General features: G+C 50.5%; 3 protein-coding genes across 6 annotated transcripts in view; 1 reads left to right on the top strand and 2 right to left on the bottom strand.

The window, feature by feature from the left end:
* Nucleotides 1-2,654: 2,654 nt before the first annotated feature.
* Nucleotides 2,655-6,597, bottom strand: MLNR (motilin receptor). Its single transcript, XM_041731209.1, has 2 exons — nt 5,805-6,597; nt 2,655-4,854 (listed from the first exon to the last, which is right to left on the bottom strand). The coding sequence occupies exons 1-2, from the start codon at nt 6,586-6,588 to the stop codon at nt 4,463-4,465; spliced, it is 1,176 nt and encodes a 391-aa protein (XP_041587143.1). The 5' UTR covers nt 6,589-6,597; the 3' UTR covers nt 2,655-4,462.
* LOC121476928 (basic proline-rich protein-like) lies at nt 6,587-12,205 on the top strand. The gene is made up of 4 exons (XM_041731069.1): nt 6,587-6,598; nt 7,789-8,219; nt 8,279-9,752; nt 11,984-12,205. Exons 1-4 carry the CDS (start codon nt 6,587-6,589, stop codon nt 12,203-12,205), a joined length of 2,139 nt encoding a protein of 712 aa, XP_041587003.1.
* Nucleotides 12,206-15,064: 2,859 nt separating this feature from the next.
* Nucleotides 15,065-25,546, bottom strand: part of FNDC3A (fibronectin type III domain containing 3A) — a 171,503-nt gene continuing 161,021 nt past the window's right edge. For all 4 annotated transcript variants that reach the window (XM_041730968.1, XM_041730969.1, XM_041730971.1 and 1 more), the window contains 2 exons: nt 24,593-24,720; nt 15,065-17,617 (listed from right to left, as the gene is read on the bottom strand). In XM_041730968.1, the coding sequence (XP_041586902.1) occupies nt 17,303-17,617; nt 24,593-24,720 (443 nt within the window). In that variant the 3' untranslated portion in view covers nt 15,065-17,302. The remainder of the gene's footprint in view (nt 17,618-24,592; nt 24,721-25,546) is intronic.

The raw sequence follows: 25,546 nt of genomic DNA, 5'->3' as shown, positions 1-25,546 counted from the left end.
CATCCTCGCATCTCTGCCTTTATCCTGGGGTAAGTGGAGGGCGGCAGGGGCAGCAGGATAGGGCGAGAACGGAAGACGCTGCTCATTGATGGTTCTCAGTCTCGTCTGCACCCTAGGGCCACCCGGAGAGCTTCATCCGGGTCCGATCCCCAGAGACCCTGGTGCTATCTAGGGGTCTAGCCTCCGCATTAATGCTGCTCCCATTTTAATGTGCATTGGAGTCCTCTGCAGATCTTGTTAAAATGCAGATCCCGATTGAGAAGGTTTGGGGCTGGGCCTGAAGAACATGCATTTTAACAAGATCCCAAATGATGCTAATACCTCCCATCTGCGGATCACATTTTCCGGAGCACAGTCCACAGCACGGGTGCTCAGAGGGGAGTCCCGGGACGGGCAACATCGGTATCACCTGGGAACCTGGGAGAGACGCAGAGTCCCGGGCCCCACCCCAAACCCAGGGAACCCGAAACTCTGCGGGGGGGGGGGGGGGCCGTCTCCTGTGCCTGAACACACCCCGTGGGGATCCTGATGCGGGCTGAAGTTTGAGAAGAGAATTTGAGAGACGGATAAAAAGCCAGAGGGAAGGGGGGCCCCTGGGGGGCTCAGTGGTGGAGCATCTGCCTTCGGCTCGGGGCGTGACCCCGGGGTCCCGGGATCGAGTCTCACATCGGGCTCCCCGCATGGAGCCTGCTTCTCCCGCTGCGTGGGTCTCTGCCTCTGTGTGTCTCTCATGAAAAATAAAATCTAAAAAAAGAAAAAAAAAAAAAAAGGAGGGAAGGGAGCTGATATTGGCTCCAAGGGCAAATTAATGAATTATCATGCAAGTAAGACAGAAACACAGATCGGGCTACGTACACGCTACAGTCACGAACCAGCGTAACCATTACGAGAAAATGAAGACGTGACTTCGAAACCTGCTTGCATCACTTTTTTTTTAAGGTTTTTTTTTTTAATCTCCTAACATCACAAGCCGTAGAAGTTCCTCGGGCGTCTTGGAGATGAGCCCGGTCACCGTGGGGCGTAGGGACGGGAGGGAGGCGAGGTGCAAGTGGCCGCGGGGTGACCTCCGCGGGGCGGCAGAGGGCGGGCGACGGGCTGGGCCGGGCGGGGACGCAGCGAGGCCTGAGGTCGCTGGGGCGCCGCCTCCCGGGCCGCTCCTCCCGGACCGCAGCCCGCGTCTGCCCCGCGTTGTCCCCCGTTGTCCCGGAGCGCAGCTCCCGCCGCCTCGGCCTCCGGGTCATGCCTCCGCCGGCCTGAGGATCCCTGTCCCCTCCCTTGCGGCCGGTGGAGCCGACAGCCGTCGTCTGCAGGGCGAGTCCTGCAAGCTTGTCCCCCAACCCTGGGCCGTCCTTCGCCCCCCGGCCGGCTGGCCTGACGCACAGGTGCCCGTTCTTCTCTAGCAAGTGTGGGTTAGGGATGCCGGGGGGCTCAGGCGTTGGGCCCAGGCCGTGACCCCGGGGTCCCCGGATCGAGTCCCGCATCTGCTCCCCGCACGGAGCCTGCCTCTCTCTCTCTCTCTGGGCCTCTCGTGCATAAATACAATCTTTTAAGAAATAATTGTGGATTGTTTTCCTCGGAAGAGGACAAAAGCGTCTGTGTGCCCTTCCGTAGAGCTCGCGAGCTGGGCCCCCGCGGAGCGCCAGGCCAGAGGCCTGCTCCCAGGGCAGGTGCCGACGTGTGGCGGCGGCTCCCAGCCCGTCCCGGTCTACGTTTCACCTAAGAACGTAGACCCTTCAGGAGGTTGGCTCCAGGAGCGAAGCGCCTCACACCCATGACCAAGGAGTCTTTAAACCTTGACTCAGGGACGCCTGGGGGCTCAGCGGCTGGGGGGCTGCCTTCGGCCCAGGCCGTGACTCCGGGGTCCCGGGATCGAGTCCCGCATCGGGTCCCCGCAGGGAGCCTGCTTCTCCCTCCGCCTGTGTCTCTGCCTCTCTCTGTGTCTCTCATGAATAAATAAATCTTTAAAAAAGTAAATAAATAAAGCTCGACTTCCAACACTGGACCTGCAGGACCACTGACACTTCCCTCCCGAAGGCTCCCGCCGGCCGGCAGAGGTGACAACTATTGCAGGAGGAGAAGGGGGGCGTGGTCAGTCATTGAACCTGCTGCTTCCGTGTCCCCCCCACCCCAGGACTTGCACGGGGGACTCCAGGTTCGGGGCGGGGGGGGGATGGGCTGTGCAGCAGCTCCTTGGGACGTTTCCCGGAGTGGAAATGCCTCACAAAGAAAAGGGAGGAGCGTCTGCGAGAGTGACCCCGACGTGCTGTCCCGCAGACTCGTCTCCTGTGGGTTCGTCTGGATGACACAGTTACACACTTCAAACGAGAAAATGCCATTAGAGAGGGGCTGACGTGGATGCCGGGACCGGGCCTAATCGCCCAGCGGGTCGCACCTGGCGCTGTCTGGCGTGTCACACACTCAGCATCCTCTGGGCGTGTCCGGCCTGCAGACAGGAGAGGGGGTCGGGGAGGCCCCTGCCCCTGGGCCCTGGGGTGCGGGGGGGGTCCAGGACTGAAAGCCCCCCTCCGGGGATCCCCAGGCAGCCCGAGCAGCCCGTCGGCAGCACAGCAGGATGCGTCCGCCCGGGAGAGAACAACTTGGACCTGGCAACGATGTTTCAAATACTCTCGACCACGACCTGCGGTGAGGACACATTTTTATTTTGTGAACCAGGAAAGCCACCAGCCGGGCGGGGGGCACAGTCTGCGGACCTCGCGCTCCCTCCACGCTGCAACTGGCGTTCACAGGCTGCAGGAGGGGGGCTCCAGACACTTGGCGTCGGGGACCCGGGGACACGCTCGGGTCACAGGAGAGCCTGACGCCAACCTCTCTTCTCTGGAATCAGCCTGAAAAAGCTCAAGAGACGGGGCCTTGCCTCTGGATCTACGGCCGCCTGGGACAGCGGTCGGTTTGGCCCGTGACCTTCCGGGGAGCGGCGGCGGTGGCCCGACAGCCAGTCCGCGAGTGCCAAGGCCTCCCAGGCCCGCGCAGTGCCACCCGGGCTGGCCCGTCCCCGCAGTCCCCCAGTCCCCCGTGGGCCTCTGCGCACAGGCGTCCCCTCCCCGAACCAGGGAGGCTCCGTGGGGAAGGAGCTGCTGCGTGAGACAACGGGCCCCGGTGTCGACGCTGTCGTGACCGTGTTTGACCGGAGTCCTTTTGCCACTATTCACCAAGTAGCCGCCACATACTGCTCGGGGATGGGTCCCGGTGGCTTCCCAGCGAGGGCAGGGCCACGCCGTCGGGACCCTTCACGGGGACTTGGCTGCATCGCTGTGTCTGGTTCCCCGTGTGAAAATGACAGGACATCGCCAGCATGTTAAGGGGACAGTGCAGGGACCGGGGAGGCCCCTGGAGGCGGGGGTGGGGGGTGGCAGCCCTTGCAAACAGGGCTGGGTTCTAAACTGTGAAACACAAAACGGTCACCAGGTCGTTGGCCAGAAGGCCCGCCACGCTGTCACCCGGCCCCCTGCATCCGTGGACTCCCGTCTGCGGCGACAGCAGCGTCCCCGCAGCGGCTGAGAAGCCTAGACACCGGACCTCACACTCGCCCGCTCCCCCCTGCGACATCAGACACTCGGGTCTGTCATCCCTAAGACAGGAATGAGGACAGCATGTGGCCCACCACGCTGAGGCTGCTAAGGCGCAGTGGCGATCTTTTAAAGTGTCATCGGTTGGGGATCCCTGGGTGGCTCAGCGGTTTAGCATCTGCCTTCGGCCCGGGGCATGACCCCAGGGTCCCGGGATCGAGTCCCGCGTCGGGCTCCCTGCATGGAGCCTGCTTCTCCCTCTGCCTGGGTCTCTGCCTCTCTCTGTCTGTCTCTCATGAATAAATAAAAGTCTTAAAAAAATTAAAATAAATAAAATGTCATTGGTTGTCCCTTTGCGGGGAGGCCACGCTTGGTGCTGTGGGGGGCCTGGTGCTGGGCAGCTGGGGGGGGCAGCCGGGGGGGCTTCTGGCCGCTGCTCGCCCCGCAGGTCCGGGAGGCGGGACTGGCCCCCAACTCTGCCACTCGCTGTGAGCCCCCCTGCACCCCGAGCACTGGCCTTCCCCAGGAGCCCTGTCACTCGCCCCTAAGCTGTTTGCCACCTTCCACAGGCTTTCAAGGAGTCCTCGCGCCGCACGCACAGCCGCCTCCAGAGCAGGACCCTGCGAATAGCCTAGGCTCGGAGGCGACGGTTTCCCGCGGCCTCTCTCCGCTGACTCTCGAGCCGGGACACGGGCAGTCGCCACAGCCCCCACGTGCAGGGGGCGAACACTGAGGACCGCTCCCCCGAGCACACTTTGTGACGTGGGGTTCCCGGGGCTGCAAGAGGGGCACGGGGAGGTGCAGGGGTGTAGCTTGGCTCAAAACAAAAAAAAAAAAGAAATCCGCTGCCCAGGCTGCTGAAGCTGCCGAACACCGACCTGTCTTCCCAATGCTTCCTGGCGGCCTCAGTTTCCCCCCTGTCCGTGCCTGTTTCCCTACACACCTGTTTTCCCTGAAGTCCCAGGGTCGTGGAAGGAAGCGACTTGCCTGGCTGCGCTGGGGGCCGCCGCCGTGTGCCCGTGGGGGCCGGTCTCCGCCAAGCCGGCAGCGGCCCTCCCGGGGCCCCCCTCCACGGCCCCGCTCCTGCAGACACGTCTCCGCGTGGGCCGCCGGGGCAGCAGCAGTTTCCGGGCGGCCGCGCGGTACTTCTTGGAGATGAGGCTGTAGAGGACGGGGTTGATGGACGCGCTCAGGTAGAAGAGCTGCAGCGCCACGATGTTGAAGTACTGGGAGAAGTGCATCATGCGCGAGTCTTCGGTGTTGATGTAGATGATCCTGCCCACGTGGAAGGGCAGCCAGCACACCAGGAACGCCAGCACCACGGCCACTGCAAAACAAGGTGGCACCAGTGTCAGCTCCGGGGGCTGCCAGCCCTGGGCCGAGACCGTCGGAAACGACACGGGACAGCAAGCGCCTTCCACAGAACTTGGACTCGGCCAAGCCGCACCCCAGAAGCCCCAGGCCGAGACAGGGCCACTCGGGCTTTAGAGCCGCCCGGTGTTAGGGCTGCAGGGGGCCAGGAGGGACCCACCTGCCACCAGCGGCCCCGCGGGCTTCCTCCCGCAGACCTCCTCAGAGGCAGGCTCTCTGCTTCCGTTGCAGACAGTCCCGCAACAGGTCTGTGCAATCTGTTTTATTTTTTTTTAAATATGGGCCTGGTTGGCTTCAGCCTGCAGAACAGCTTCACACTAAGTCTAAACCAGGTTAGGTGGCTTTGTTTTTTTTTTTTTTTTGAGCCACCCAGGTGCCCCTAGGATAAGTTTTTAATGTAAGGCAAAGTCAGTCCACAATACAAAAATCTAAAAATCCAACCCACTTTTCCTGCCTGGCATCTAGGAGGGTGGGGGGGTGGGGGGGGCTTCCTTTGCCTGCAGGGGACGGGAAGGGGGATGAAGGGACCAGGGGGGGAGGCCCCGCCCGTCTGCTGGGGCTGCCCATGCCCTCTGCCCTTGCAGGTCTGCGCCCGCCTGCGCCCGCCTGCGCCCGCCTGTCTGGCCCTGCGCTGGGTGGCCCAGGGCGTGACCCCAGGGTCCCGGGTTCGAGTCCCGCGTCGGGCTCTCTGCACGGAGCCTGCTTCTCTCTCTGTGTCTCTTATCAAATCTTTTTTTTAAAAAGGGGTTTGTTAAAAAAAAAAAAAAAAAAGCAGCAGCACCAGGTTAGCGTGCTGCGGGCCGCCCCGCCAGGGCCACTGCACCCTCCGCCCCGCGGCCCTGCCCCCCCACCCCCACCCCCCCACCCCGGCCCGGGCCGCCCCCCGCCGCAGGCGGCGCCACTTACGCAGCACGCGGACGGCCTGGCGGTGGCCCCGCTCGCGCCCCCAGGCGGCCCGGCCCCGCAGCGGCCCCCGGCGCCTCCGCAGCTCGCGGCCCACGCGCCCGTACAGGACGCACAGGCACAGGAGCGGCACGAAGAAGTAGGCGGTGGTGACCCAGAGCATGACGCGCAGCGCGCCCAGCTGCGACGGGCTGGGCCGGCACTCCCGGCTGAAGAGCGCCCGCGCCAGCCGCGCGCTGCCGTTGAGGCCGGGGCCGCCCGCGTCCTGCTCGACGCCCACCAGGAAGAGGAAGGGCGCGGCCGACAGCAGCGCCACGGCCCAGAGCGCCGCGATGAGCGCGCGGGCGCGGCGCCGGGACAGCAGCGCGCGGGCGCGGAGCGGGCGGCACACGGCCAGGTAGCGCTCGACGCTCAGCGCCGCCACGTGCAGCAGCGTGGCGTAGGTGCAGCCCTCGCCCAGGTACAGCGACAGGCGGCACAGCAGCTGCCCGAACACCCAGGGCCGCGAGCGCCACAGGCGGTACAGGTCGAGGGGCAGCCCGAGCAGGATGAGCAGGTCGGACACGGCCATGCTGCCCAGGTACAGGCTGGTGGGGGTGCGCAGGGCGCGCTCGCGGCCGACCAGCAGCACCGTCACCAGGTTGCCGCTCACGCCCGCGGCGAACAGGCCCAGGCACACGGCGGTCACCGGCACCAGCGCCCCCAGCGGGAAGGGCGAGCACAGGCGCTCGTCGCACGGCAGCTGCGCGCCCTCCGCGCCGTCGCTGCTGTTCGCGGGGCCGCCCATGGGCGCGCAGGCCGGGCGCCCCGCACCCGCAGCCGCCGCCGCACCCGCAGCCTCCGCACCCGCCGCCGCAGCCGCCGCCGCAGCCCGGGGCCCAGGCCCAGCGCACCGCCGGCCGCCGCCGCACCCGCACCCGCACCCGCACCCGCACCCGCACCCGCGGCTCGCCGCCTCCCGTCCGCAGCGCGCGGGCTCTGAGCCGCCGGGGTCCGCCGGGAGCCCTCCTCGGCCGGCCGCGCAGTCCCCGCCCCCGGCCCCGCCCCGGCCCCCTCCCCCTCCCCCGCCGCCCCCCGCCCCCTCCTCCGCGCGGGGGGAGGGGAACCACCGGGAACCAGGGGCGGCCGCGGCGCTCCGGTCCTGCCCCGTCCAGGGAAGCGGCCGCCGAACCCCGGGGGGGCGGGCCAGGGACCCCGGCGGGGCGCGGGCGCCTTAGCCCCGAGGACACCGGGGGACCCCGTCGGGGACCTGGCCGCGGACCCCGGCTGGCGGCTGCGCCCGGAGCACGGGTCCCCCACAACCCCGAGTCCCCCCCGGGCCTGGATCTGACCCCACCTGCCCCCGCGGTCCCCCACCTGCCCCCGCGGCCCCCCACCTGTCCTCTCGGCCCCCCCAACTGCCCCCGCGGTCCCCCACCTGCCCCCGCGGCCCCCCACCTGTCCCCTCGGCCCCCCACCTGCCCCCGCGGTCCCCCACCCGCCCCCGCGGTCCCCCACCTGCCCCCGCGGCCCCCCACCTGTCCTCTCGGCCCCCCCAACTGCCCCCGCGGTCCCCCACCTGCCCCCGCGGCCCCCCACCTGTCCCCTCGGCCCCCCACCTGCCCCCGCGGCCCCCCACCTGTCCCCTCAGTCCCCCACCTGCCTCCGCAGTCCCCCACCTGCTCCCTCGGTCCCCCACCTGCCCCCTCCGTCCCCCACCTGCCCCCGCGATCCCCCACCTGCCCCCTGCAATCCCGCACCTGTCCCCGCGGCCCCCCACCTGTCCCCTCAGTCCTCCACCTGCCCCCGCGGTCCCCCACCTGCCTCCGCAGTCCCACCCAGCCCCCCACCCAGCCCCTCCTGCAGCGCCCCCAGGCCCGCCCCCCGCAGTGCCCCAGCCCCCCTGTCGCAGCTCCCCCCCCCCGCCGTCCCCCGCCCAGGTCTCCCCACCCCCCGCCCCCCGCCCCCCGCAGTCCTCCCCGACCTTCTCCCTGCCCCCCCCCCCAAGGCCTCCCCGCTTCGCCCCCCGGACCCCGGAGCCGCGCACAGTCCCTCCCAGGCGACCGCCCCCCTCGCCGCGCCCCTTCTAGCTGTCGTCCGCCCCGACGAGACCCGAGCCCCCGCCCCGGCCCGCCCGCAGGCAGCCGTGGGGCGCCCACCCGCGGTTCACCGCCTGCGCCGGGGCCTGCGCTCACCGACTCACCTGTCCGCGCCTCCCGCCGTCCGGCCACGTGCTCCTCCGTCCTCCCTTGCCCACCCCTTTCCCCCGCTCTCAGGGGCCCTCGGCCCTAGGAAGACGGCACCTGCCCCCCCCCGTCCTCGGCATCCGCCTTCCGGGTCCCCGCCAGGCCCCGCAAAAGTCCAGGGTCCGGGTCAGCGACTCCGCGTCCCCCCCGCCCCGGCCCGCCCCGCCCGGAAGATGCAGTTTCGGCCTCTGCTGTGGGTCCCGGGGCGGCCCTGGCTGCGGGCGGGGACCCCTGACGCTGTCGCCCGAGCAGGGGTGCGCTCGGCGGGGCTCGCTCCTCGGTAACCCGGGCGGGGGCGGGCGGGGCGGGGCGGCCTGGGGGTCGGTCCTCGGGGCCCCGCGGACGCCCCCCGCGTGGCCGACCCCCTGCCCGGGGCGCCCCCGGCTGCGCCCGCCCCCGCCACAGCGCGCTCCTCCGGCTCCGGCTCCGGCTCCGGCTCCGGCTCCCGTGCAGGGGGCGCCCCTCGGGCCCCGGGAGCGCCCCGGGCTTGGCGGACTCGGCGCCGCGGCGTCGGCAGAGCCAGGGGCCCCGTGGCGGCCGCGGGGGCCGGAGCCGGAGCCGGAGCCGGAGCCGGGAGGAGCGCGCTGGGCTCGCAGGGACCCCGCGGGCGCCCCGGAGCTGTCAGCGGCCCCGGGACACTGCGAACCTCGCGATGCGGCCGCCGAAGCCCCAAGCTCCGCAGGTCCGCCGCCCTCGGGCCGCGGGGGAGGCAGGCGCGGCGGCCGGCGCATCCGCAGCCCGCGCGCGCGAGGAGTCAGCACCGGCCCCAAGGGGACAGGCCCGGCGGCAGGGGCCCACCTGCGGGCGTCACGACAGCCGCTTCCTCGGGTGCCGACCCGGCTCCAGACCCCGGCTCCAGACCCCGGCCGGGGGGCCCGGACCAGCCCCGCCACGGGGGACCCCGGCCACGCACCGCGGGCCGACCCCGCTGACCCTCGCCCGGGACCCGGGCCTGGAACCTCGACCTCGCCCCCCAATCCGGCCCCGCCCCGGCACCCGGCCCCGCCCCGGAACCCCAACCTCACCCCCCAAACCCGGCCTGGAACCCCGGCCCCAGCCCCGGGACGCCGGCCCCGCCCCGACCCCGAACCCCGGCCTCACCCCGAACCCCGACTTTGGCCCCAGAACCCCGGCCCCTCCCCGGAACCCTGGCCTCGCCCCCCAGCCCCACCCCCTCCCCGGGACCCCGACCTCGCCCCGAACCCCAGCCCCGCCGAGGGGGGGGAGGGGCGCGCGGTCCGTCGCTGGCCGCCCGGGCCGTGGTGCTCGGGTCCCGCACCCCGGGGACCAGGAGGGGCGGCCCGCGGGTCTGCGCCCCGGCCACGCCCCGGCCACGCCCCGGCCCCCCGCACCTGCGCCCGCGCCCCTCCGGCACCTCGGGGCCCGCCTGCCCTTCGGAGCCCTCGGCCGGGCCGGGGTCGGCGGGGGCGTGTGCCCGCGGCTCGGGGTGCGACCCCCCGGGGCAGGGCGCGCGGGGAGGGGACACCGGCCGCAGGGTGCGGGACGCCGCCCTCGGGTATCGGGTGCTCGACCGGGTCTCCCGCCCCCGGGACCGCGCGGGCCCCAGATCCTGCGGCTTCACGGGCGACCCCGACCCCGGCCCGGCCCGGCCCCTCCGCTCTGCGCCGCGCTGAGTCCTCCGGCTGCGGGCGGGCGAGCTGAGCATCTCCTGGCACCGCGCAGCCCCCGCCGGGCCCGCCCCGCGCAGCGGGGACTTCGTCGTCCCGTATTTAAGAATTCACTATGTTTTCGTGTACTAGAGAGATTGGTAGATTAGCTCTTTCCTGGACTACGAATTGCAATATTTTCCCCCCAGGTTTGCTATTGGCTTGAACTTTTAAAAACTGCTGTGCAAAACAAACAAAAAAACAAATAACAAAAAAACCCCCGAAAAAACAAAAAGTAAAAACAAACTGCTATGCAGTTTTTATTTACATGGCATCAAAATAATCAGTGTTCGCTTTTGTGCGTTCTGCGTGTTGAGGCATGATTTGCAAGGCCGCCCCCGTGCCGGGATTGTAAAGGGTTTCTTGCACTTCTTTTATTTAATGGTTTCGTTGTTCACATTTAAATGTTTGATTCGTTTGGAATTTCATTCTCGCGTAAGGTGCTTGTGAGATACGGACCCAAATTTTAAGTTTTAGGTTGTCCCAACATCATCTATTGAATTGCTCATTTTTACTCCGCTGCCTTGAGGTGCCAGCTTTGTCAAATACTAAATTCTTGCATATTCTTGAGACTTATGGACTTTCTGTTCTGTTCCTTCGGCGTTGTGTGTGCGTGCGCAGGTCATTTCCGAGGGGCTAGGCCTCTCCCACGGCTCTTTTGCAGAGTTTTCCATTTTTATTTTTCCGCAGGAATGGCAGTGCCGTACTGTTTTATTTATAGTGGGTTTATAGTATATTTGAAAACTTTGTGGCCCTTAAAAAAATTCTTACCTATATGGTTTTTCCACCGTATACGCTCTTCCTGCAAGTGTGTGTACTCCCAGGTTCCTTGCAGTTGTACCCTCTTCCCCCTTTGGAGGTCATTCTGAGCCAGATTTATCGGGACTGGATACCAGTGATTATTAGACAGTAGACTTCATGCTGGTTTAAATGGGTCTGAATCAAAGGTACAGACATGAATTGTTAGTATTACTTGAGTCTAACACATGAATTTTCCTCAAATTTGGTTTTTGAGATTACTTTCCAGAACACAGGCCGTGAGAAGCAAGGTTTATACTACATGCGAACGTTCTTACTGAACGGCTGTTGTCATTGGTAAACTGTGTAGCTGCAAAACATAGTTTTTCCTCTAAGACCGCTGCATCATCCTAGAAATATTAAGTATGTCAGTGTCAGGTAGAGCTGGTACCTTGGGCCTAGGCAGGGCCACATCCCTTAGTCACTATCATGGACGGCCGTGAAGGATTCAGCGCACCCGCTCAAAGGAGTAGGAACGTCCAAGGAGGTCGGGAAGTCTGAAAATCATCAAGTGAGAAGTTGGCTTGTGTCCTTAGCAAAATAGACGTAATGATTCGGCCAGTTTATTTTGATTTGATGACGTCCAGGATTCTCTAGTCCTGTGCAATTTGTATGTTGGTCTTTTTTTTTTTCTAAGATTTTATGTATCTATTAATGAGAGAGAGAGAGAGCGTGTGTGTAGCAGAGACCCAGGCAGAGGGAGAAGCAGGCTCCACGCAAGGAGCCAGAGGTGGGACTCGATCCCGGGTCTCCAGGATCAGGCCCTGGGCTGAAGGCGGAGCTAAACCGCTGAGCCCCCCGGGGCTGCCCTGTATGTTACTCTTTAGGTTCATCTTATATTCGTTAAAAAAAAGGGGTTAAACTTCCCCAACATAAAATTACCCATTTTAAAGAGAACAATTCAGTGGCACTTAGTGCATTCACGGTGTTGTGCAACCACGACCTCTGTGGAGTTCGGAAACATTTCCAAAATACAACCCCAGGCCCATAAAGCAATTACTCTCCATTTCCTCCTCCCTGCAGACCCTGGCAACCACTAATCTCCGCTAGTCTTTGTGGATTTACCTGTTCCAGGTACTTCATGTGAATAGAATCATACGCCATGTGACCTTTTGTGTCTGGTTAATCTTTCATTTAGCCTAATGTTTTCCAGGTTCATCCACGTTGTAGCTATATCCCCTTTTTGAATATGGTCGCTTGTCTCATTTGTGGAAGGGGAGATAAAGGCCCTTGCCTCCCTGGATGTGGGAGTATTTAAGAGTGTGGGTTATTTCCGGGCTGGGGGTAGACTCAGAGAGGGAGTCAAGTATCAAAGGCTGAAACTAAAGAAATTGGAGCTTCCCACTCAGCGGACCCTGGTAGCAGCTCTCCTGGCCGGATCTCTGCTCCCTCCTCAGAGGGCAGCTGCTTGCACGCAGAAAGCACTCCCGAGATACCCTCATAAAGGCAACAGTGAAGTCAGTTATTAATTCGATTTCCTTACTGAATTCAGGACTCGTGGGAGAGCGCAGAGGACAGTGGTCAAGCGGGGGGCGCTGGACCACCCAGCTGCATTCCAGTCTCCTGGACTGGTTGGCAGGTGCGAAGCTCCTCTGTGTTCCAGTTCACATGTAACACAGCAGGTGGGAGGATGACGGAGGGCAACTGCGGGGAAGCCCTGCACGCCACGCGGAGCGCACTGCTCCACGGACGCAAGCCATTACGATGTGCGTAAGTCACGGGGCTTCAAAATCTACCCGTTCCAAAAATCTTTTCCTTTGCAAATTTCCCATAGCAGGCATCCTTTTTATCACATAAGATAAAAAATAGTCCTTATAGCATCTAAACATTTGACGGCCCCGCTCTGTACATGGAAGATTTGATGACTAGAACTATTAAAATCTTAGTTCTGCCAACTTTTTTTTTTTCCATTTTCTCCCTTTTAAGAGTGTCAGGGAGAGAATAATGAATAAGTAAAGGGATACCTCTGAGGTTATATACACAATCTTAAAAAGTGCATATGAAAATAGAAGATTTTAAAAGTTCCTTAAAAATATGAGGCATTATCACCTATATTGATGGCAGATGGTTAGGTTACGGTGTAACTGGTTTTAGGTTTTGGAGAATCATTTTCTTTTGTAATCTGTCTGCTTGATTCAGTCACCACCCACATGGGATCCTTCTATGCGAATGTTTGTGATGGTGAGGACCATCATGCAATCCACGGCAGACAAGACCTAAAATTCCTTTTCCCAACTACAGAAAAAAAAAAAAGACATGCAACACTGTGAATAAGTATCATCTTCTTCTCAAGGCTGGATTCATACTTAGTAGCTTCTGTGAAGTGATGCCCTTATATTCAGAATATCTCCTCTTCCCCAACCTAACATTTTAAGCTTTATCATGGTCCTGGCAGTGTTCACTCTTAGGGATCTACCCGGATTTTAAAAAGCAGTACACAAAAATAAATTCGAAATGGACAAAAGACTTAAAACATGAGGCCTGGAACCATAAAAATCCTAGAACACAGGCAGTAACTTGACATTGGTCATAGCAACTTCTTTCTTGATCTGTCTCCCAAGGCAAAGGAAACAGAAGCAAAAATAAACTATTGGGACTTCATTGAAATAAAAAGCTTCTGCACAGGGAAGGAAACAATCAACAAAACTCAAGGCAACCTATGGAATTGGAGAAGAATTTGCAAATGACATACCTGATAAAGAGCGCCTAAAATACACAAAGAACTTATGAAACTCAATACCCATTAAAATGGGCAGAAGACATGAATAGATACTTTCCCAAAGAAAGCAAATAGATGGGGATCCCTGGGTGGCGCAGCGGTTTGGCGCCTGCCTTTGGCCCAGGGCGCTATCCTGGAGACCCAGGATCGAATCCCACGTCGGGCTCCCGGCACATGGAGCCTGCTTCTCCCTCTGCCTGTGTCTCTGCCTCTCTCTCTCTGTGTGACTATCATAAATAAATAAAAATTAAAAAAAAAAAGCAAATAGATGGACAACAGACACATGAAAAGATGCTTGTCACTGATGAACAGGGAAACACGAATCAAAGCTACACTGAGGTATCTGTCACCCCACACTCGTCGGAATGGCGAAAATCAACAACACAAGAAACAAAAGGTGTTGGTGAGGATGCGGAAAAGGAACCCTTTTGCACTGTTGGTGGGAATTCAGACTGGTGCAGCCACTCTGGAGAACAGTGCGGAGGTTCCTCACGAAGTTAAAAATAGAGCTGCCTTACACTTCAGCAACCACACTACTGGGTGACATAAAAAGCATAGAACAGGATATAGAAAGACTAATTCAAAAGGATACATTCACCCCGATGTTCACAGCAGTATTACCTACAATAGCCCAGTTATGGAAACAGCCCAAGGGTCCATCGATTGATTAATGGATAAAGATGTGGTGTATATACACTGGAATATTACTCAGCCATGAAAAAGAATGAAATTTTGCCATTTGCAACAATGTGGATAGACCTAGAGTATTATGCTAGGCGGAATCAGTCAGAAAAAGACAAAATACTGTATGATTTTGCTCATGTGGAATTTAAGAAATGAGCAAAGGGAGGAGAGGGAGGGAGGGAGGGTCAAACCAAGAAACAGACTCTCGACTATAGAGAACAAACTGATGGGGTACCAGAGGGGAGGTGACGGGGATTAGGGAGGACACTTGTATGATGAGCAGCAGGTGATGTACGGACAAGTGCTGAATCACTGTGTTGTACACCTGAAACTACTATTAACACTGTATCTTAACTGGAATTAAAAAAAAACAAAAAACAAAAAACAAAACAAAACAGGGCAGCCCGGGTGGCTCAGCGGTTTAGCACCTGCTTTTGGCCCAGGGTGTGATCCTGGAGTCCTAGGATCGAGTCCCACATTGGGCTCCCTGCATGGAGCCTGCTTCTCCCTCTGCCTGTGTCTCTGCCTCTCTCTGTCTCTCAAGAATAAATAAATAAAATCTAAAACAAAACAAAACAAAACAAAAAACCACTAAAAAAAAAAGCAGTGTATCCCCATTGAGATCTGTGGATGGAAATTTTAACAGGGTAAGTGAGAGGGAACATTGAATTTTCTGGTGTGTGTAAGAATTTTCAGGCATGGACTGAACTTTCTGGCACGGCACTGCAGATGGACATGTTGAATTTCCAGGTGGACGGCAGACCCGGGGGCAGATAGCAGCACCAGTAACAGGAAGGTGCGAGGCCCCTGATGGTGGGAGAAAGAGGATACTAGGAAATAGGTGAAGAATGCAGGAAAGGTGTGGAGGTCAGAGATTTCCTTTCCAATGAGGACTTTAGCTCAGAGCCATCCTTATCCTTTATACATGTAAAGGGAGCAAGATATCTAGAGAACTGCGCAAAATCAAGTCACTAGGATAAAACTTCTAATTCCATTCTTTAATCTACTGGACGTCACCTTCTTGAATATGGGTCCTCTCACACTGAAGATCTGAATATTGCTAAAACAAAAACAACTGCTGTAAGCCCACTGCGAGGAGGGAGACCTTAACACTTCATTCTCTAAAAGAGGCAGCAAATAATGAGTATATAGGAATACAATAAACATATCTCAAAAAAGAATGATACAACTTTTATTTTCCATGGATTTTAAAGATACTTTTGCTACATAGTTATGTATTTTTATGAGATTATATTTATTCATTTGTATGAAGTTCAACCTTATACAATTTCAAGGTGATATGTTTGGTAGTGTATCTATAATCTTTAAAAAGTTTATTAGAGTTTTTGGAATGTACAGTATATGAGGTAAAATCAAGATTACATTAAAAATTGTTTTCTCCTCTGCACTGATTTTGCAGGGAGGCTCAAATGGCAAGTACACTATTAAATGACATTTACTATCAAAAATAGGAGTTCATTTGAATTACTATGAAAAACATAAGCCACTGTAACCGCCACAGTGGCATATTTTACCATTTTAGACATTCAACTATATAGAAATCTCTGGGCTATTACACTCAAACTCATTTGTACTGCCAAATGTGGCACTTTTTACGAAGTTTCTAGAAAATAATCGCAATCACTGTTGTTTTGGGGGAAAAGTTAGCCTATACATAAGAGATTAAGTTTAAATAAAATGTAAACATACAGTATATTATAGTGACAGGTCATTCTTATACTTGGAAAGGCCAAGTTTATCCGTTTCTTTTTTGAACAAAGGTTAATGTTTTTTCTACAGCACATATCATTTGACATAAAACAATTACAATACATGCCCATTCTAATATAAGAGAAATTCTTCAGAGATCTTCAAAGCACAAAACATATGTCCTTTTTTCAAAGACTGACAGAAGTGCTTAGTAATCACTAAAATGCTAATAACCTCAGCAACTAAAAATTAGTGATTCACTACCCTAAAATTCAAATAATAAATTAAAAAGGCTAGTTACAAGTGTTTTACAGATAACAGATGTGATAAAACAAGAATTTTAAGATAGTTTCATTACAAACTGTATTATTACTGGCAGTCATCGACATCTATGCAAGATGTACAATGTGATACTTGACAAAGTTCAGTCTGATCATCCAATAACTCACAAATGCAAGCTCACAAAACATTAATGAATTATGCAATTGCAAAGTGCTCTAATGCAACATTAACCACATGCAATCAACAATTTGGAACAGTATCCAGACAGACATTACATTAAACATTAGTTTTTCAAGAAAGAAAGCAGCTTGAAGTTTACTGGTGCAAATTAATTTTGTCTTCAGATTTGGTGCCCCAAACAAAAAGGTTAGGTTTGATTATGAATTCTGATGGTGATGGCAGTAGTTATGGGAGAAGCAGCAAAACTTATGGGAGTTCTTCAAAATTAGCCTATTCCAGATAGATGGGAGTATGTGGGTGTGTATATATATATATATATTTCTACACTTCATATGTATAGTTTATATATATGCCACATATATATATATATATGCATGTCCATACATACATACATATAGTTCAGAGGCTCACAAAAACCAAATTAAATAGGTTTGAAATTCAGAGTTGAGTAGGATTACTTTTAAAAAGTATCTACAAGCCCTCTGTTGTTTAACATGTTCTCAAGACCTGAAGAGGTGCTTTCTGAGTAAACATTAAAATATTTTTAGGCCAAGTAAACTGTCTGTGCTTTCTTTGATTTATCTGTGAATTCATGAATATATACTTATAATGAAGAACTCCACATTTATCAAACAAGAAGTTTCTTTTTTCATGCATATTCTTTCATCCAGTTTTTATCTGCTAAGCCCCTCCAGTTATTCATCATAATCCCACTTACCAAATAATTAAGACAAATGAGGAGGTAGAAATATAGCACTAGATTGCTTTCACAGCATCAGACTTTGACTTTTTTTTTTTATAGCATGTTAGTGTAAATTTTAATCATTCTGAATTTTTCACTAGGTAATATATCTTTAGAACAAACAGATCAGGTTGTCACTGTTACACTCATGCTGACTGGTCAAAATATCAATTATATATTGTTGCCTCTTAGAAAAGTCTGTTTTACAAGAAGGCATTAAAAAAAAAAAAAAGAAAAAAGAAAAAAAAAAACAAAAGAAAAAAGGAAAGAAAAAAGTCCCAAACAAAAACCCCAAAATTGCTATTTCTGTGGCTTGCATTCTAATAAGGTGCCAGCCTCTACCTAATGATATAAGCATTGAAAATGGCAAAAATGATGTATTATAGTCTCAATGCCAGTGCTAAATGCCACTGTTTTTGTAAAAGCAATACAGAAATAATTTTAGTACATGACAAAATAAAATGTAATACAGTATTAAAAATAAAGTTATATTTTCACTTGATTACAAAGTACTGAATGATAAAGGCAATCAAAATGGAAAAGAAAGCAAACAGCACGAGGATGACAGCGGCACACTGCTCGTCGCTCAGTGCCCGCCGGGTCCTTGTGCTTTCCACAGTGTCTCTGTTGGTGCTGGCTGGTGGGTCAGTCCTCTGAGAGATGAAGAGCACTGTTGTGCTGTAGGGACCTACTAGGTCCTGATGCCCCACGGGGTCTTGGCACTGGCGAATGGCACACACACGGAAACGATATTCACAGTTCAGCTGAAGACTTGAATACCGGAATGAAGAATCAGGACCTTTGTAAATCTGTTAATAAGAGAGTGAAAGAAGAATTATGTATGAAGGTCAGGCGGAAAATCTATTTTACAACAGGCTAGTTTTAGAATTATTTTTGGGTTGGAAGCTAGGGAGTGCTACTGCGTTTATCTTTTAAATGACATTTAAAAAATACCTACCTTTCTATTAAAGAGCTAATCTGCTGTATAAGGGCAGGAGAAACTGTAAAAGTGAGGATGTGCCATCCTATCCTCACAGAACTTATAGACCAGTTAAGGAGAGAAGATTTAGCCCCAAAGTAGCTAGAGAACAAGGAAAACCAGCCCACAGGTATTTCCCGGATTTTCTCAAGTATAAGAAGTCAAACTTTTGTGAAACTTTCATGAGAAGGGAAACCACATCTAATCATTCTTCCTCATTATATCTTTATAAAACTGGTTTCTGTTCAATTTCAAACATCTGCCGAAACAATTAGTGAATAAGGGAGCTTTCTACAGGTGTCTATGGCAACTTATTTTATGAACTTTAAAGAAATCATTTAGAATCACAGGATTGGATCTTAAAACCCAATTCCTCTGCCCATCCCTTAGAAAGGAAATAACAAGAATGGAATTCCATGGATTTTCAAGAGCACGCTAGTAATGATTAAGAGGGTATGTCCTGGGACTGGTCACCCCTGCGTCCAAGCACTGTCTGCGAGGCCACACTCCATGCGCTCTTAGACCAATCACCTTAGTACAGTGAGCGTAATAGTTATGTTGTATGGTAACTATGAGAACGAAAGAAACTAGTACTTGTTAAAGGACTGCACACAGTGCCCAGCACATAACAAGTGTTCAGTGTGTGGAAGCTAGAATTTCCGTTAATCAGTCCCTTCCCTCATTCTATGAATGAGAAAACCAAGACTCATACTGCCTGCCCAACTAAGTTCTTGAGCTAGTTGGTGGGCTGTAAGTCAGATTAACCCAAACCTGACCTAGTCCTCTTTTAGGCAATTTTAGCTACTTCAACTGTATCTGGGTTGTCAATCTAAGATTTTTACATACTGGTTTGTTCATGAAGGAGCAAAATTAAGAGCTTTGTCTCATTTTTGTGTCTTCAGAATCTAGCATATAATCGGTACTTAAGGCCACTAAATTAGTGAGTTATTGACTGTTTATGTCAAAATGTGTGTCAGTGGATACTGAGAATATATAAAGGAGCTTTTACTGAAGGAAGTAAGACTTAGCATGAAACAAAGAAAACCATAAACATGCATTAGTTCTGAGGATGCACATAAGTAATACGGGGAGTGGGAATGTAGTAATTAATGTTCATGTCTGGATCATGGTAAAAGCAGCAATGTCAGTAAATTAGAAGAGTGTATTAGAAAGTAGTGTCAAAGAGTATGCATACATACAACAAACCCAAAATAGTAAAGATAAAAAAATATGTATTTGTCATGTGGATATAACAGATGACATTTCTCTTTAAAATTTTCTTTACTTTCCATTTGTCTCCAAATGAGCATGGTAATATGGTTAGGGAAAAAACTCAACAAATGGTATGAGGGTGATAGGTGAAGAGATCTGAGAGACAGGAGGAGTATGTTCATAACACTAGTTGGAAATTTAGGTCTAATTCCACAGGGGCCATTTTAGGTGTGTGATATTTACAACAGTTTTAAGGAATCTTGATCATAAAGCTGAATGAGGGACTGAGAAAGCTGGGCAGGGTAGGGGCTCTTGCTGTGTAGGAAAGCACAAGGATATGATACCTCAGTATAGTTTTTATGGATCATTTTTAGAAATGATTTTTGAGTAAGTAGGCAGGCAGGCAGGCAGACAAAAAAAAAAAAAATTGCTTCAACAGTTCAAAGCTTGGAGACCAAAACAATGTTAGAATTTATGACACTGATGAAGTAAAGAGTTTGGAAAGAAGAGACTGGGAGGGAAAATAATGAAGTCAAGTTTTCAGTTTTGTGTTCTAGATGCTGGAAGGATATCTAAACAGGGAGACTTCTTGTAGGTAACTATAGATACGAGGGCGGAAGAAAACAGATAAACTTGCTAAAGTTAACTTAATCACGCCGTTTCCACCCCTCCATTTCATACTGACAAGATACAACTGTTTTTGATCTTAGTAAACAGAAAAGAGCAAAGTAAAACTCTGAAAAATTCATAATTTTTTGGTCTGTAGCTATTGTTCACAGATGACTTGGAGTTACATGTAATTAAAACAAAACAAAAAAATAAAACAGCTCTTTATATTTACTCTCAATGGAGAAATGCAGACTAAACTTAAGCTTGTGAAGTCTGCATGTTTAGCTGGCTAAGAACTTTGAAACTGTACGTCAACTGGAACAGAATTTTTTGTTTGCAACAAAATTTTATAGGGAAACTTTTAAAGTTTAGATTTTCATAAATTGGTATTTGTCCTTATTTTAGCTTTGTGAATAGGTCATAGCATGAAGAAAATAACAAATGTTATTTGTTAATAACAAATAAAAATGAAACCAGTATCTTACTTGTTTATATGTCTTCATATTCACATTTTAGAAACATAGATTGGCTGGATTTACCAAGAACTCAAGCAAAAATGAAAATTAGTCTCTTGTTATCTTTTAAGAGTAAGTAAACATGCTTGCTATCAAAGATAACCACTTTTTTTTTTTTTTAAGATTTATTCATGATAGACATAGAGAGAGAGAGAGGCAGAGACACAGGAGGAGGGACAAGCAGGCCCTTGCCGGGAGCCTGACGTGGGACTCGATCCCGGGACCCCAGGATCGCGCCGTGGGCCAAAGGCAGACGCGAAACCGCTGAGCCACCCAGGGATCCCCAAAGATAACCACTTTTGAAGTTGTCATTACAAAGGAACAAATTCTACTCTCTGTATGTTACAAATCCACAATCTGACTTACACTGAGTAATGTGCACAGTATATATCATTTATAGTAGTTAGTATAAGAATGATTTTAACAATACATTACTTTTAGGCTAAGTGCAGACTTGTTTGTACCTTTAAGGTTTATTATGCATTTGATTACATTTTAAAGTAATTATTCATTATGACATACAATAAGGCAATATGTGTCAATATAATATGGCATATATGGTCAGATATCATCCTTCTGTAACTTATGAATTTATGATTGCAAATACTTATTTGCAATAGTGATCAACACATGAAGAAAACAGTAAAAATCCCTGAAAACAATGGAATACCTACATGGCTCTTGTCCATACCATTCTTCCCCTCGAAGTTTAACTGAACCTGGGAGCTTTTAGAGCAGTTAAGTTTGTTGTGCATAAGCACCACTTAGAACTTTAAAAAAACATAAAACAATCATGGGTCCTGTTCTTAGACATTCAGGTTCATTAGGTCTGCAGGCCACTCAGAGGGGCATCATTTTGGGAATCTAAGTTAGGAAGTTTAAAAGTTGTATAGAATCCAACAAGCCACTATCCTCGTACCCATTCTCTGACACTGCCAACAATACTGACTTCTGATGGGGTATCAAATGCTCCCTTACCCAATCCTTGTACATGGAGAAGCTTGCCTCATTATTAACTCCAGAGGAGGCCTCTGCTCTGGTTGGCTTAAATCCTGAACAGTCATTGGTTAAGGGAAAGCTTTGCAGTCTAAGCACTTTCTCTTCCTGAATGTGAATGAGGGAGAATAAATTCCACATGGCTTAGGGCAGTCACTAAAGACTGCTGAGAAAAGCCATGCCCCTGACAACTTCACTGAGTTTCTGTATCAAGCAATTCTGAGGCCTGCTTACCTTTAGGCTTCTTAAGAGGATTTACACTTAATTGTGCCAATCTGAGTTGGTTTTTATGGAACTTGCAACATAATAAGCTGTGACACAGAAGTGCCTTAGGTACAGACTCCCAGGTGAGGTTGATCTGCTTTGAAGATGGCTCTACTGTCTCCTAGTATTTTTAAACTTTACCTTGTTATACAACTTGAAATGCCATTTTGGTAAAAAAGCAGTTGCTTTAAAAAAATATATACACTCTCTAGGGGAATTAGAGAACCAGTAGACACTTGCACCTTTGGTATGAATTTCCCTTGCAAATAGTCCTTCTCTCTTTTTTAAAGATCTTTATTGATTCATGAGAGAGAGAGAGAGAGAGAGAGGCAGAGACACAGGCAGAGGGAGAAGCAGGCTCCATGTGGGGAGCCCGATGCGGGACTCGATCCCAGTACTCCAGGATCACCCCTGGGCCGAAGGCAGGTGCTAAACCTCTGAGCCACCCAGGGATCCCCCAATAGTCTTTCACTTAATGACAATAAGGTCAGCTGTTCTTTGTATATGGGAGTTATGATGTGTGTCAGATGAGAGGCAAGTCAGAGTGTGATTTTAGAGAATGGGGGCCATTTTAGATAAAGTGCTACAGAATGGGGCACTGCACAGCAAGAAGGCAACAGAGTTTTCTCAAAGCTGATCAAAGAGGGGCAAAGAAAAGGAAGAGTGCAAAGAAATCAATTTGTTTCAATTTTTCCCTTCTTTGTCCCTCTAAGTTTAGCCCAGGTATTGCTGCCAGGTGAATTTACTTCCAGATCCACAATCCCCAAAACATTCTAAGTTAAAGGTTTTTAGGTAAACAGATAAGCTAGTTTAGAAACTAAACAACCAACTTATTTAAAATAATCCCTTCTTAAAAACATCAGCCCTTCCTACTGCTATGGAATAAAGACCCATAGGACCAAAAGGCATGGGACCTGGCTTCCTTAACTACACATTCCATTTTTGAGTCTTACTCAAGTCACACTTGAGAGTTCAAGCTCCTTCTTAGCTCACAGCACCACCATGCACCCTGCCCCCTCACTAAATGGCACTTCTTTTAGAAAACATTACAAAATCCAGCTGGAATAAATCATTCCTTTTTATAAAGTAGGTTTTATCTCTATTATGACTTTTTGCTTGGCTATATATAAAATGCCATGATTATAAAACTTCTGCTTGTTTGTTAATTTCTTTTTTTGTTTGTTTGTTAATTTCTAAACAACTTTCTTGAAATCAGAACAGTAACCTATTAATATTGTAGCCCCTCACAATTCTTTATACGTAGTATTTAGCACATGTGTGTTGAGTAACAAATTTTAAGTAAAATATTACATTCCATGAATGGAACTGAACTCTTAAAAACACAACCTTCAAACTTTCGGGAGTATAACCTGTCAATAAATTGTAAAATTTTATAAATATTTAAGAGATTTGGATGAGCAAGTATATGATGATGTTTTAAGTATTTTAGGTTTTATGGCATGCTTACAATCTAAAGTAAGTGAAAGTGATGACAGGATTATCTGCTTTTAAGTCAAATTAGAATTAGCAGCGCTATTTCATGTAGTGGTATGTTTATTAAAATTCATACACTACTCAAATGTGGGGTCCCTATTTCCTTTAAACATGTAATGCAATTACATTTTTAATAGTAATTTTGCTTCCTCCTTGGAAGGAAACCTGCTTATCTGTAAATTATTTTCAAATCTGATTATCATGTCAATTTGCAGATGGCCTAATAAAGAAAAACAGTCAATGCCAAATTTAACCTGACTTTGGGGCCCTTTGTAATTTAACTTAAGAAATGACGCTTCCATACTTAACAAAACTTGAAAGAAAAAATTATATCTATATTGAAAAATATTCGATTATTAATAACTATAACAGCATGTGATGGAAATAAAATACGAATGATTGATTTTCTAGTGGGAAAAGAAAATATAAGCTCCTCAAAACAATCCAGCTTAAAAGCACTCAAAATCAAGAAGAAAAAACGGAGAATCAGATGAAATGCTTACAGAAATTAGCCTTTGATTTGCATAAAAACTACTTCTTTATAAAAGATACTGGTAAGCTCCCTACTTCATCTCACTGCCAATCACCCTGTACCAGGAAGCCATCTCTGAAATTTTTCAGCCTGGTAGATAGGTGATACTTTTTTTTTTCTTAAAGATTTTATTTATTTATTCATGAGACACACACACACACACACACAGAGAGAGAGAGAGAGAGAGAGAGAGAGAGAGAGAGAGAGAGGGGCAGAGACACAGGCAGAGGGAGAAGAAGGCTCCATGCAGGAAGCCTGATGTGGGACTCGATCCTGGGACCCTGGGATCATGCCCTGAGCTGAAGGCAGATGCTCAACTGCTGAGCTACCCAGGCGTCCCCTGGTAGGTGATACTTCTGTTAGGTAGGCTTCCATAACGATTGTTACCATAGTTATAACACTGAATTATAATTATGATTATTACTGTTATTTTGAAAGCCTCCTTAATGTTCTCTGCTTCGGCCCATGTCCCATTCTAGCCAAAATGACCTTGTGTCTGATCCTGTGACGACTCTGGTCAAAATCCTCTATTGGCTTCTCATTTTACATGGAGTAAAAGTCACAATGTGGCCTGTAATACCCTACATGGTCTTCATATCACACAAAGATCCTCTTTATCATTGACTACTTGACATCACCTATTATTTTCCCCATTGCTCATACAACCAACCCCATACTGGCCTTCTTGTTCATTAAATTTAACAAGCATGCTCCTATCTCAAAGGCCTTTGTACCTATTGCTTCCACTCCTTGGACGACTGTTCTCCCCATATTCACCTCCTTTGGGTCTCTGTTTGATTGTCACCTGACTGCCCCATATGAAATAGCACTAGCTGTCTCTCCTCCCAAAACTGCCTATTCCTTTTACCCAGTTTTATTATTCACTGTACTTCCCTATGCTTTTAGTATCTCTTTTTCTGCTGAATATAAGTGCCACAGAGGTAAGAACTTTTTGTTCAGTGTTATATATCCTGAGTGCCTGGCATCTAGTTTAATAAGTTCTTGTCAAATGAATGAATCATCTGTTAAATATACAGAGATATTGTGTAGTTACTAATCTTCGGAACACAGTATGTACTAAATGTTTTTTGAATTGGAAAGATAAAGAGACAAATCTTGCACTGTAAGTACATAAAAATGAGAAAAAAAATGAATATCCACAGAATTACATCTTTGCACATACCTGTTTAAATTCTGAATCTTTTCCCAACATAACTTGAAGACTGTAAATAACTGGATCACCTTTCATTGGCTGTAAACATTCCCATGTAATTTCACAAGTGTGATCATTTATTTTCTCTATTTTGGGGGCTGTAGAGAACAAATACAAATAAAATCTGCTCTACTTGATTTTTAACTTGGCACATCACACAGACACTTGTTTTAATCAAAATCAACAAACCTTTAAAACTCAGTTATGTATCTGAATTTTTGAAATTTGCAGAGACATAGTTAATTAATGGTTTACTCTTATCTCCAGGCCATATAATCTACAGGTGTTACAATGGCCAGATTGACTAAAATATCTATCAAGGTAAGCACTGTTTTTGTTGAGTTAAAAAGCCAACAGAGGGATTATGTCAGTTCTAAAACAATGTTAATGGTGCTTCTAAGAACATAACTAGAACATGAGATTTTGTAATTTAAAAAAATCTCCTAAATTGAAAAATACTTCTTGTTGCTTGATATAAAACTGCTTCACTCAATGGTGGGGTAACAAAAGATTAAACATTAGCAACAGTCATAAGGCTAAGAAACACTAAACTGGATGACAGAATAGAAAAAGGACTCAGTAAAACTCCATCAACATTATTAGAAAGACACTCAAGAACAGTCCTGCTAACTGTGGATCTGCTTAACAAATGACACGATCCAGGACACTGTACTAGAAGTCTCTGTGATTTGTCCTCAGTGTAAGGAATGTTAGTTATTTTGGCTAAATACACAAAGTGCAATCCTTGCCAGGGTCATTGAAAAATAACCCCTCTAAAGTGACAATTTAAATTTTAAAGATATTTGTATATACAAATCTGTGAATGTATGTGCAAATCTGATTAAAAAATTCAAGTTAACTAAGGATACATTTATTTTTTTTTAACAAACAACTTGGCCTTCTCCCTGAAATCCAAATGAATGA

Source organism: Vulpes lagopus, chromosome 16, assembly GCF_018345385.1.
Source record: "Vulpes lagopus strain Blue_001 chromosome 16, ASM1834538v1, whole genome shotgun sequence".
NCBI lineage: Eukaryota > Metazoa > Chordata > Mammalia > Carnivora > Canidae > Vulpes > Vulpes lagopus.
Note: the sequence above shows the minus strand (reverse complement) of the source record. Positions and strands in the feature narration are given on the sequence as shown.